This window comes from Dasypus novemcinctus, chromosome 25, assembly GCF_030445035.2.
Source record: "Dasypus novemcinctus isolate mDasNov1 chromosome 25, mDasNov1.1.hap2, whole genome shotgun sequence".
NCBI classification, from domain to species: domain Eukaryota; kingdom Metazoa; phylum Chordata; class Mammalia; order Cingulata; family Dasypodidae; genus Dasypus; species Dasypus novemcinctus.
The window spans coordinates 34,947,186-34,959,856 of record NC_080697.1 but is presented as its reverse complement, the minus strand read 5'-3'; the positions used below and the strand labels follow the sequence as shown (position 1 = coordinate 34,959,856).

Genomic DNA, 12,671 nt, shown 5'->3' with positions numbered 1-12,671 from the left:
GTTATACCTAGTCTTCCCTCTCCCTCCCCTCAGAACCTCTGGTGACCACCGTCTTTCTATGAATATTACAAGTTCTTCCATTACTTTAATAATAAAGTCTACTTTAGTCCATAGTTGCATTCCCCCTAATGTTTGTTCTTTCCTCTACTTGAGGATTTTGGAATGGTGGTGACCACCCTGCTTCTGAACTTGTTTTTTTATTCAGTCATACAATAAAGACTGAAGAGTGTGCTGAGATTGTTTGTGCCTGTCATTTATCCCTGAAGCACATGGTCAGATCTCCAAAGCCGGAAGGAAGGATCAGGGGGGCACTTTAAAAACCTGAGAACGAAGGAAGTGGGAACAAGAGGTGGGATGAGATGTTCCGGGGCTCCATCCCCCCACAGAAGCTTTAATCGACACGCAAGAACTGGCAGACACATCTTTTTCAGAGCTCCAGAAAACAGTTAAAGGGTTGCATTTATGGGGTGAATGCTGAATAAAGAAAAAGGCAACTTAAAAACAATGGGAAAATCTTATGGCGCATTTGCTGACCCTTCCCCCACTGGCTAGGAGCAGAACCCGCAGCATTTTCCGTGAGGGTGCCTTGTCCTGGTTCTGGAGGGAACAGAGTGACCCTTATGTACATAAAGTCTACACGTATGTCTGTGCCAGTCTGTCTGGTGACAGGCTTTAGGACTGAACCAGGACACTTGCCACAGGCTTGCTTTTCCAGAAGTTGCCCTGCACATAAAAGTAGTTCACAGAGTTCTACAAAATGCTGTACAAGAGTCAAATCGCAGCTGCTTGAGGCAAAGGATTGCTGACTGTGGGAAATACAGGGAAAGGAGACATTCAAACCTGTGTAAATGGGGGACTCTGTATGCCCAGGACAAGATGTACTGTATACTTGGAAAAGACTGTGGAGAACTCAACAGTTTTCCCTTGGACTGTTCCCTGAACTCATTGTTCTGATGGCGAAACTCTGCAGCAGAGGAATTGCACAAGCAAAACTGCCGAGTCTGAAAGGTATGTCCTCCCTCTTTCCCTCCCTCCCTCCCTTCCTTTTTTTATTTTCTTAAGGAAATCTCTGTTATAACACTTACTGGATACAACCTTAAGGAACAGATGTTTCATTATCTAAATTCAGAGATAGCACATTAAACTATTGTTTTCGTTTGCTTAAGGCTGCTAATGCATATACCAGAAATGCATTGGCTTCTATAATGGGAATTTATTAGGTTAAAAGCTTACAGTTCCAAGGCTGTGAAAAATACCCAATTAAAGAGTCAGGTGAAGCTCTGTCCCCAAAGTTTGGCTGCTGGCAATCCTGGACTCCTGTTAAGTGACAGGGCACAGTGGTGGCTGTCCTGTCCTCTGCCTTCTCCCCCAGGCTCGCTTTCTTTCCACACTCAGCTGTGGGCCATCAAGCAGAGGGCAGTGTCCACACATGTCTCCCCATCTCCTCTGGGCCTCATTGCTTCAACCTTGGGCTGATCCATCTTTCTTTTCTCTCTCCTGGGTGTGTTGATTTCAACTTCTGGAGGCTTCACTCTGTCTCTGCCAATTTTTCTATGTCTGTGACTTTCTATTCCTCCATTTATAAAGGACCTGCCCTGGGCCCCACAATCTAATTAAAGGCTTTTAACTGAAGTAATTTAATCAAAAGTTCCCCCCTACAATAGGTTTATATGCTTTAAGAATAGGATTGTCTGGGACCCACCCAGTTTCAAAGTGTCACAGCTATCTAAATGTCCATGTGTAAAAAAAAAAAAAAGAAAGTAAAACATGCAAAGACTCTGGAAATTATGGCCCATGCAAAGGAGCAGGATAAAGCATTATAAACTATCAGTGAGGAATATTAGACCTTGGATATGCCATATTAAGACTTTTTAAATAAAATGGTCCTAAATAGATCCTAAATATCTCCTGAAAAGCTAAAGGAAAACACAGACAAAAATTAAAGAAAGTCAATAAAATAATTGGTGAACATAAAGAGATTACCAATAAATAGAAATCAAGATTCACCCATGTTATCCCCTGTGTTAGTACTATATTCCTTCTTACAGCTAAGTAGCATTCCATTGTATGTATATACCACATTTTGTTTACCCATTCATTTGTTGATGAGCATTTGAGTTGATTCCAACTTTTAGCAACAGTGAATAATGCTACTATGAACATTGGTTTGCATATATTTGGTTTGTGTTCTTGTGTTGATGACTATGCTTATGAGCCTATGTGCTTGAGATTCCAACTAGGCCTAGAGCTGCAGGGTGCCTAAGAGTTACCTCCTGAGACCCTACATGTTGCTCAAATGTGGCCTCTCTCTAAGCCAAACTCAGCAAGTAATTGCATTACCTTTCCCTCAGCATGGGACATGACTCCCAGGGATGAGCCTCCCTGGCACCAAGGGATTACTACCAATCACCAGCAGGTGATGCAACTAGAAAAAGACCTTGAATAAAAGGGGGAAATTGTAAAAAGAAATTAGTTTATATGGCTAAAAGACTTCAAAATGTGTTGGGAGGTCATCAGAGGGGTCATACTTACATCTCAGCAGGATCCTAGAGACAGCCAAAGTAGATACAACCTTAGGTACTGGTGCTTCTGAGGGCTATGGAGACACACAGTTTCTACAGTATTGGCAGATGGCTCTGGAGTTCAGTGCCTTGCCAGTGGGCCCTACTTTGGAATTTGTGCCCCTGAGTGTGATGGAGTTAGATTGAGATGTGACCTTTCTACACATGCCTCTTCTATCACTTTTGCTGAACCTGTGGTTGGCACTGGGGTTGGTGTATACTCAGAAGACTTGAATCTCTGGACTGCCCATGACCAGCTGGGCCCTGAGCCTTAGCAGAGTTGCAGCACCTACTCTCTGGTTTGTTGGACTTACCCAGGTCAGCTAACGGGAAGGTGAAGAAGGTCAACCACCACACTAGGGAACTGAGAGTGCCTACAACTGCAAGCAGGAGAATCACATCCATCAACCATGTGGGATCTAAGCCCCATCTCGATTTAGAGTTGGAGTGGACATCACCATTCCAGGGTCCACAGGATGGAGAATAAAATATAGATTAGACTGGACTCACTAGTATTCTACTATAAAACTATTGTGACTCTAGCAATGGAAGAAATTGTATCATTGATGTGGAGACAGTGGCCACAGTTGTTGCTGAGGGCAGGGAGAGGGAAGAAGAGGTGTGATATGGGGGTATTTTGGGGACTTAGAGTTGTCCTGAATGATACTGCAGGGAAAGATGCAGGACATTATATAACCTGCCATAACCCACTGAATGAACTGAGGGAGAGTGTAAACTACAGTGTAAACTATAATCCATGCTGTGTAGCAGTGCTCCAAAATGAATTCATCAAATGCAATGAATGTACCACAATGATGAATGAGGTAGTTGATGTGGGAGGACTGGGGGCTGGGGGATGGGGTATATGGGAACCTCTTATATTTTTTAATGTAGCATTTTTTTTGTGATCTATGTATCTCTAAAAAAAGAAAGACAATTAAATAAAAAATTTTTAAAAATAGAAATCATGGAAAGGAAAAAAAGTTGAAGACCATAGTAACCACAAATGAAAAAAAATTCTCTAGAGAGATTCAATAAGAGACTGGCGTTGGGAAAAGAGAGAATCAATTAACTTGAAGATAAGACAATTTAAATATTCTAATTTGAGGAACAAAAAGAACGAAGAGACGTGAACAGTCTGAGAGACCTGTGGAACACCATCAAGTATAACAATATACATGTCATGGGCATCCAAGAAGGAGAAAGAGAGAAAGGGGTAGAAAGAATATTTGAAGAAATAATGTCAGAAAACTTCCCAAATTTAATGAAAGATTTAAGTATACGCATCCAAGCAGCTCAACAAACTTCAGACAGGATTAACTCAAATAGACCCACATAGAGAAATATTACAATTAAACTGTTGAATTTCAAACATAAAGGGAGAATTCTGAAAACAGCAGATAAAACACATCATGTACAAGGGAGCCTTAATAAAATTAAGTAGGGATGTTTCATTAGAAACCATATAGGTAAGAAGTCAGTGCAGTGATATATTTAAAGATATGAAAGCAAAAAATTGCCAGCCAAGAAGTCTATATCTGGGGAAACGGACTTGGCCCAGTGGTTAGGGCGTCTGTCTACCACATGGGAGGCCCGCGGTTCAAACCCTGGGCCTCCTTGACCCATGTGGAGCTGGCCCACGCGCAGTGCTGATGTGCACAAGGAGTGCTGTGCCACGCAGGGGTGTCCCCCGCGTAGGGGAGCCCCACGCACAAGGAGTGCACCCTGTAAGGAGAGCCGCCCAGCGCGAAAGAGAGTGCAGCCTGCCCAGGAATGGCGCTGCCCACACTTCCCGTGCCGCTGACGACAACAGAAGCAGACAAAGAAACAAGACGCAGCAAATAGACACAGAGAACAGAGAACAGACAACCGGGTGAAGGGGGGGGGGATTAAATAAATAAATAAATCTTTAAAAAAAAAAAAGAAGTCTATATCTGGTAAAATTATCTTTCAATCATGAGGGAGAGATTAATACATCTCTAGATAAATAAAAACTAAAGGAGTCTGTCACTACTAGACCTCTGTATTAGTCAGCCAAAGGGGTGCTGATGCAAAATACCAGAAATGGGTTGGTTTTTATAAAGAGTATTTATTTGGGGTAGGAGCTTACAGATACCAGGCCATAAAGCATAAGTTAATTCCCTCACCAAAGTCTATTTGGAGCAAGATGGCTGACGATGGCTGTGAGGGTTCAGGCTTTCTGGGTTTCTACAATTTGGGGCTTGCTTTTCTCTGGGTTTAAGGTTCCTTCCTTCATGGGGCTGGCTTCTCTTTCCTCTGCGTGCTGACTTCCCGGGGCTAAAGTTTAAGTCTTCAGCACCAAATCTCCAACATCAGAAACCCCCAACTCTGTTCTTCACCATGCCTTTTATCTGTGAGTTCCCGCCCATCAAAGGGTGGGGACTCAATGCCCTAATCATAACTCAATCATGTCCAGGTACAGATCAGATTACAAGCATAATCCAATATGTCTTCTTGGAATTCATCAATTATATCAAACCGCTGCGCTCTACCCTCTGAATTCCAAAAAGCCATTACAATATTCAAAAAAGCCTTAAATCAGTTACAATTACAAGTACTAAATTACATCATAATCAATTTTTAAAAATACAGTTTGTCTTGGGGCAAAGCCATGTCTGCTATAGACCTCTGAAACTTACAAAACAATTCATTTGCTTTCAATACAAATGGACAGACATAGGATAAACATTTTCATTACAATAAGGAGAAATTGGGAGGGAAACATGAGTCATGGGTCCTCTACAGTTCAGTAAACCTGCAGGGCATCCTCCATTTGATTTCAGTCTGAGAGTCATTCTTAAGATGATGGTTTCTTCTTCTTGGGGTCTTATGGGAACCCACCCTTTCCACATGCTTGACCAATGACCATTTTCTTGGTTCCACCCTCATCAAGCATCCAGGTATCGACCAATCTCCAGACCTCACTCTGCAAGAGTTTTGGGGTGATTGCCACACCTTATCCAATCTTTGGGTTAGAGTCTTAACCCCACTAGTACAGTGATGTGAAGACAACATTCCCCCTAATCTTTGGCAAACAGGCTCAACCCTCTCAGAGCAATGAGTTGACCACCTGGCCTTCCCTAACCTTTGGAGGACAAGTCCACCCCACTCAGACCTGTGGGGTGCTGACCTTACCACCCTAATCCTTGGGGAATGTGCCCCACCCTCTCTGTACCCTGGGGCAGCAAAACTCTCCCAGAACATCGGATGGGAACATCCACCCTCTTCAAATGCTGGGGCAAACTCACCCACTCTGCACACATGGGTGAGGTTCCTGTCTTGGCCCAAGGTGATGTCCGAATTCCAGTCCTCAGCTTCCATGGTTTTCCTCTTAAAGCTGTTTCTCCTTAAATCTCCCCTTTCTATGTCCTTTTTATTCCAGGCTGACAGTGGTTTTGTTCATACAGCTCTCTCAAAAACCTTTTTGGCTTAGCATGCAGGAAGCAGGGGTCTAAGCCATCAGATAGTTAAGACTTTCCATAAGTCCTTCCTACGTTAACTGCATCTTCTATCCTAATTTACAAGTTCCAAGTTTAGTTAAGTCTTCCAATGGTGTGCTTTCATCAGGGAGCCTGATTTCCAGAGGCTTGGAATTTTCAGAATCAGTTTCTGTTTTCTTTGTACCCAACAATTCAGTTCTCAGCTTATCTTGTTCATTTAGCATTTTGCTATAAGCTTCAAGGAGAAGCCAAGCTGCATTCTCCAAGTTTACTTTGGAAAGTTCTTCAGCTAAATACCCAGGCTTGCTATTTTCAAATTCTGCCTTACATAAAACACCAGGAGTCAATTTTGATAAGTTCTCTGCAACTTTAAAACACAATCGCCTTTCCTCCAGTTTCCCATAATAGTTTCATCATTTACTTCTAAGGCAACATAAAAAGTCTCTTTAGCACCCACATTACTATTCACAGTCTTTTCAAAGTTATCTAGGCCTTTTCCATTAAGCATTTCACATTTCCTCCAAAAAATACCCTTTCTCCATTTATAAAACCATTCCATCATTTTGGTAATTGCAAAAGCACTACCCCATTCTCAGTACCAAATTCTGTATTAGTCAGCCAAAGGGGTGCTGATGCAAAATACCAGAAATGGGTTGGTTTTTATAAAGGATATTTATTTGGGGTAGGAGCTTACAGATACCAGGCCATAAAGCATAAGTTACTTCCCTCACCGAAGTCTATTTGGAGCAAGATGGCTGCCAACATCTGCAAGGGTTCCGGCTGCCTGGGTTCCTATGTTCCTGGGGCTTGCTTTTCTCTGGGTTCAACGTTCCTGCCTTCCTGGAGCTGGCTTCTCTTTCCTCTGCGTGCTGACTTCCTGGGGCTCCAGTTTAACTCTTCAGCGTTAAATTCCAACCTCAAAACTCCAACATCAGAAATCCCCAACTCTGTTCTCACCATGCCTTTTATCTGCCTCTTGGCAGGTGGGGACTCAATGCCCTAACCATAACTCAATCATGCCCAGGTACAGAACAGATTACAAGCATAATCCAATATTTCTTTTTGGAATTCATCAATTATATCGAATTGCTACAACCATCCTACAGAAATACTGAAGGAAGTTATTTGGGATGAAAGGAAAAGACAATGGGCAATAGACTGAAACTGAATGGAGAAACAAAGATCTCTGGTCAGGGCAACAACGTGGTAAATATAAAAGTCAGTACTATTGTATTTTTGGCTGTAACTCCATTTTTACTTCTTATAGGTTCTAAAGTGTAAATGTACAAAACTAAAAATAAACAAATGGTTTTGGACTTACAATGTGCAAATATGTAATTTGTGACAAGAATCATATAAAGGTTGGGGAACAGAGAGGTATAGGAACACTGTGTGTGTTCTAGTCCTAATAGGTTCTAGAGAGTCTGTTTTTTATGCATAGTAACAGGGTTGCTACCTTTTTCTTATGATGGGAGATATGAAATGAGGCAAGAATGGTACATTTGACAATAAAGAACATGAAAAAATAGGACAGCTCCTGGACCTAAACAGGAAGAGATGGTGCCTGGACCCTATAAAGAATCTTGATGTACCCTGATTGGACAATAAACACATAAGTACTTCTTTTCTAGCAATAATTCTAAATCTTTGTTGACAAATCATAAAATTTATATGGGTTCATGAATTTTGTAATATATCTTTAATCAGATTATTTACATACACAGAGACCTGTGCAAAAAAGTATTTGCCCAGCTCCCCATGTTCTAGGGGCAGTGTCATCAGGAAAGGAGGAAAGGCTGATCTAAGAGATGGGTGGTGTGGAGGGAGAGGACAGCTCCGAGCTGAGAAAAATTTAGGATGCCAAGCTGGCTGGACTTGGTTGTCATTATTTGCATCTCTGAGAAAGGCTATACTGGAAAGGGGAAGGGGAAGGTGTGCATAGATGATGGAAGTTACCAAGATACAGAGCAGGCTTGAGTCTTGATAGGTCCAGTGTCAGATGAGTGAAGTCTAAGGTGCCTGGGACCGTGTTCCAGAAGATGTCCAGGTGGAAAGTGGCTGTGGGATATGAAGCTGAGTAGGGAGAGACATGTATGTGGGCCATCAATGTATAGATGGGAGTGGAAACTAAGGGGTATATGAAAGTCCTTCAGGAGAGAGTGCAGACTGAGAATATGAGCAGCCAAGGCAAAATACACTCTAATTTAAGGACCACAGCTGAGACTATATCCTAGTCCTCTGGCTGACCAGCAAGAGTTAGCAGGATAATAAAGTGGATAATGGCAATGAAAATATAGCCTTTGCATTGTGTAATTTAAGCCCTTGGTCTTTTTTCCCAGCCAAGGGAATAACGTACTTCCCATATATATGTCATGTGCATATATATAGTTCATTAAAGATGTTAAGAGTAAAACAGAAGTAAATCAAACTAAGATATGAGAAGAAAAACAGTATCAACCTCAGTACTTTGTTATGTACTACTCGGGAGTTCAGAGGTTTTGTCCTTTAGGATAAGTCAAGTAGAGTTTAAAAGCTCCTTCCTCTGGCTAATAAAGCCTTTGGAAGGAGGTATACGCCTTTTCTTTTTTATTTTTTTAAACAATTGGCTTGTCTAGCAAGAGAATCTAATTTTAGTTCTATTTTTGGCTATGTTACAGTATATCCATGTTAAAGGCCTCACATCCTTTGTGTAAAAATAGCAGTTCCAGGTTAAATAGAAACTTCACAGCTGTAGGTGTACTTAAAGTAAAGAGTACACAGTGTTAGTACTGAGAGAGTTAACTATCCATATTAGTAAATTCAGCAGTCATTAGGTTCTTCTTAGGGTCAAATAGAGTATAAATAAATATAAATTTAAAATATGAACAACTGTGCTTACTTCAGTAGCACATATCCTAAAATTGGAACAATATAGAGAAAATTAGCATGGCCCCTGTGCAAGGAAAAATTCGTGAATTTTCTCACAAATTCACAAAATGTTCCATACTTTTAAGTAAGGAAATGTATAGAGTTGATGGTAACACATTACAGTGAGCAGAACTAACACAGCTGGTTTATAAATAGGATTGTGGCTGAAAAGGGTAGCTAAGGATGTAAATTTCAGTTGAAAGATAACTAGATAATAATCTAGGAACTGAATAACACAGTGAACCCAGAGGTGGATGAGAATGTGGTTAATAGTACAAATACAAGAATATCCTTCTGTGAACTAGGACAAATGTACATCACTATTGCAAGGTGGTAAGAATGTGGAGAAGCATGGGAAAAATACAATTAATGTAACCTATGAACTATAGTTAACAGCAATACTGTAATATTCTTGCATCAGTGCCAAAGATGTATTGTGTTTATAATAGGAGGGTATAGAAAAAATATACAAAATGTACACTATGGACCAGGGTTAGTGGTAATAGTCTGATGATATTATCTCATAATCTGTAATAAGTGTTCCGCAACAATGTAATGTGTTGGTGGAGGGGTGTTGTATGGGAATTCTACACATGGGCATGATTATTTCATAAATTCACAACTTCTCTAATAAAAATATATTTTTTAATATGAACAACTTACCCAAAAGATTTGCTTTTGAACTTACTAACAGATTTTAGGCAATATGTCTGTATAAATGATAACTGTGCCAACTAATTATATTGGGATAAGTGACGTTTAATATTACAAAACAGTAAAACATACAACAGCAACAAAAATGAATCCCAAGACTTTTCTTTTGAAAACAATATAACATTAAAGCAAAATTTTGAGAAAATAGTGATAATCTTACCTTTTAAATACAAAAACTATTTTCACTTTTACCTATTTCTTCTGTTCTTTGGCCATATATGAGCATTGCCATGTTGTTCCAATAATATCATACATATACCTTTGTAGTCTGCCTTTAAAATTTTATATTGTAAAATATTTTGATGATTAAATATACTCTTTTAAATGATCATTATTTTAAGGTTACAAGTTGATGAGCCATCCTTTTTTTTTTTTTAGATATTCCCTTTTGGTTGGATTTTTAGTTACTATAGCTCATGCTTTATTAGAGAACATGGCAGTGAACACCATTTTTTTTTTTACCTGAAGTAAAATGACTGAAAACAAATATATAATGATCCTGTTATAACTTTTAATTCTATTGCCGTATTGCTTTCTTTTTCTAATTAATTAATTAATTATTTTTTTTTCATATTGCTTTCTATTAGGGTTGCACAATAGTTTTATCATATCTTCACCAAATTTGGGCATTATCTATTTTTATATGTTTTGATAATTTGGTATATAAAATTGCCTCAAGTTTCCTTTAACTTGCATTCCTTTGATTACTAAGAAGAAAGAACATTTTTTATATATTTGTTTGCTATTACTACAGTGCTAAAAATAAAATGAAAAGAAATAAAGTAAATGAATACATAAAGTAAAGAAATAAAGTAATTGAGTAATTCTAATAAACTAACTGCATAGATTCTACACGCTGGCTGAAAGAGCTTTGATTTTGTCCCCATATGTCAACGTCATTACTTCTTTTTTTTTTTTTAAACCAGAACATTTATTGCACAATTAATCAGTGAAATCCTTAAGATGAACTGGATGCTGCAACAGCTGCTCTCTTGGGTTTAGGTGTAGTTCCTTCACGGAATCCATGCCTGAATCTGTGGTATACAATTTTTAGATGCCTCATTCGACCTGTACCGGTGGTGTTTCGTCTTCTAGCCTTGGCACTCAAGTTATACCTTCTCTTGCGCTTGGCAGGGTAGCCACATCTGCCACAGGTCGACTACTGAAGGAGGTAGGTCTTAGAGCCACAGCGGCGGCACAAGGTGTGTGTCTTACTGCGAGGCTTTCCAAACGATGACGTTCCCTTGGACATCTCGTTTCTGCGGCCGAGACCAAAGAGCAACTTCTTGAACAATTATAAATCAGTTTGTAGTTTGGGGCTTTCTCCTCATATCCACCCTTTTTCTGCTAAAGGAGCGGGCCATGTCTTCTGGCTTTATGCTCAGGGTGATACATAAGGTAGAACAGAAAATGGTTTCCATAAATACAGTCCAATGGCTTTGTGCTTTTTATAGTACTGTTATCCTATCCCACAGAGAAGGATACTGAGGCTCAGAGAGGGCAGATTACTTACTCCAGTTCATGCAGGTAATTTGGCAGAGGAAGAGTTTAAATCCAGATCTGACCCTCCAAAATTCTGGCTTTCTCCAATGTATTGCCTGTTCCAGCAGATCACCAATTAACCTATCCCAGACAGTGCTAAGGAACAGCTAATTAACAATTACCTTAACCCTCCTTGCAAATATAAAGTGACGTGTAGATTCCTGGCAATAGCATTAAGTATTTTCCCATGATGTGTTTAGTAGGATGTGACGCGCTCACCACCTCCAGCTCAGTGTGATGCCGTACAAAATGAGACTGTGAAAAAGGGACCCGCCCTGCTGCCACCAGCGGGGCTCTGTCTTCACTGTCACTCAGGAGCCAGATGTAATGAACTTTTGCCAACCGATTTAATTAAGATTCAAGAACCACTGATTCATATCCCAAAATGCATTCACATGATAAAATTTACTGGACTGAAGTCGGTTGTGCTTATTAATATGACATATGGTTTTGTGTTGTTGTTGTTTTAGTGGCTTCATTTTTGGGTACTTTTCCAAACATTCCCTATAGGAGTTACCGTGTTTTTTCCTTTTTCATCCTTTATGCTACTGAGGACCTGGTGATTACCGGATTCAAGGGAGCCATGCTGAACAATGCTGTTCTATTTCACACACGCAAAGTAATTTGATATGCAGTTAGTGACTAGGTTATTCTGGCTTATTATGGAAAAACAAAATTTGTATCTTATGTTTGTCATGTTTATTTCTAAATATGAAATAAAATTGGTAGTTCTGTTTTTGTGCATTAGAAAAAAAGGAAGCCTGTCCTTCTCCCCTTCGTGTGCTGGAGCCAGCAATTCTGAACAATTTTCTAACTCAAAGATTAGAATATTTGGGGATTACTTACGTTTTTTAGTACAGGATATGCTATTTAGTAAACTAAAATACTTGAGATTCTAAGGTATACTCATAGGAATTTTGAACTGAGGAGAGTGCTTGATCTCTTGCAAAAATATAAATTTGAAAATGAAAGCAATAATCGATGGTAATTCACAGCAAAATCCATTTAAATCCAGAATTCCTTAAAATTCAGCTGTTAGTAAGTAATGGGATATGGGATATGTGATAGGAAACAGACATTGTTTAGATTGATTTCAATCCCAGTTCTCTATTTTCTAAGTGACCTTATCGCCTAATAATACTGAACACTTATCAGTTATCTAATATGGACTAATCACTGAATAAAGTACTGATTTACAAAGCAGATTTTATTTACTCCTCACATCTTATAAGGTAAAAACTATTATACTCACTCTTTAAATTTTTAGATGGAAGCTTGGAGACATCATTTCAATTGTCCAAAATTATGAAGATATAAAGAGGCAAAGCTAAAACTTTTAAACTTTAAATTAAAAGATAACATGCATACAGAAAAGTATGCACACTTGAAGCATGTAGTGTGATGAAAACACTCATGTGCCACTATCCAGGACAAACTACGGAGCCTAAAAATCACATCAGATGTCGCCAATGACTACTCCCTCCTT

At 39.5% G+C, this 12,671-nt stretch overlaps 1 protein-coding gene and 1 pseudogene across 2 annotated transcripts in view; both read left to right on the top strand.

Moving 5' to 3' along the window:
* The first annotated feature begins 556 nt into the window (after window positions 1-556).
* Window positions 557-12,671, top strand: part of LOC131275991 (uncharacterized) — a 50,100-nt gene continuing 37,985 nt past the window's right edge. For both annotated transcript variants that reach the window (XR_009183459.2, XM_058287895.1), the window contains exon 1: window positions 557-1,008. Coding sequence is in view for 1 of the 2 variants with exons in the window: in XM_058287895.1 (XP_058143878.1) it covers window positions 849-1,008 (160 nt within the window). In the remaining variant the exon portion in view is untranslated. The remainder of the gene's footprint in view (window positions 1,009-12,671) is intronic.
* LOC111763856 (U6 spliceosomal RNA) lies at window positions 8,893-8,992 on the top strand (annotated as a pseudogene).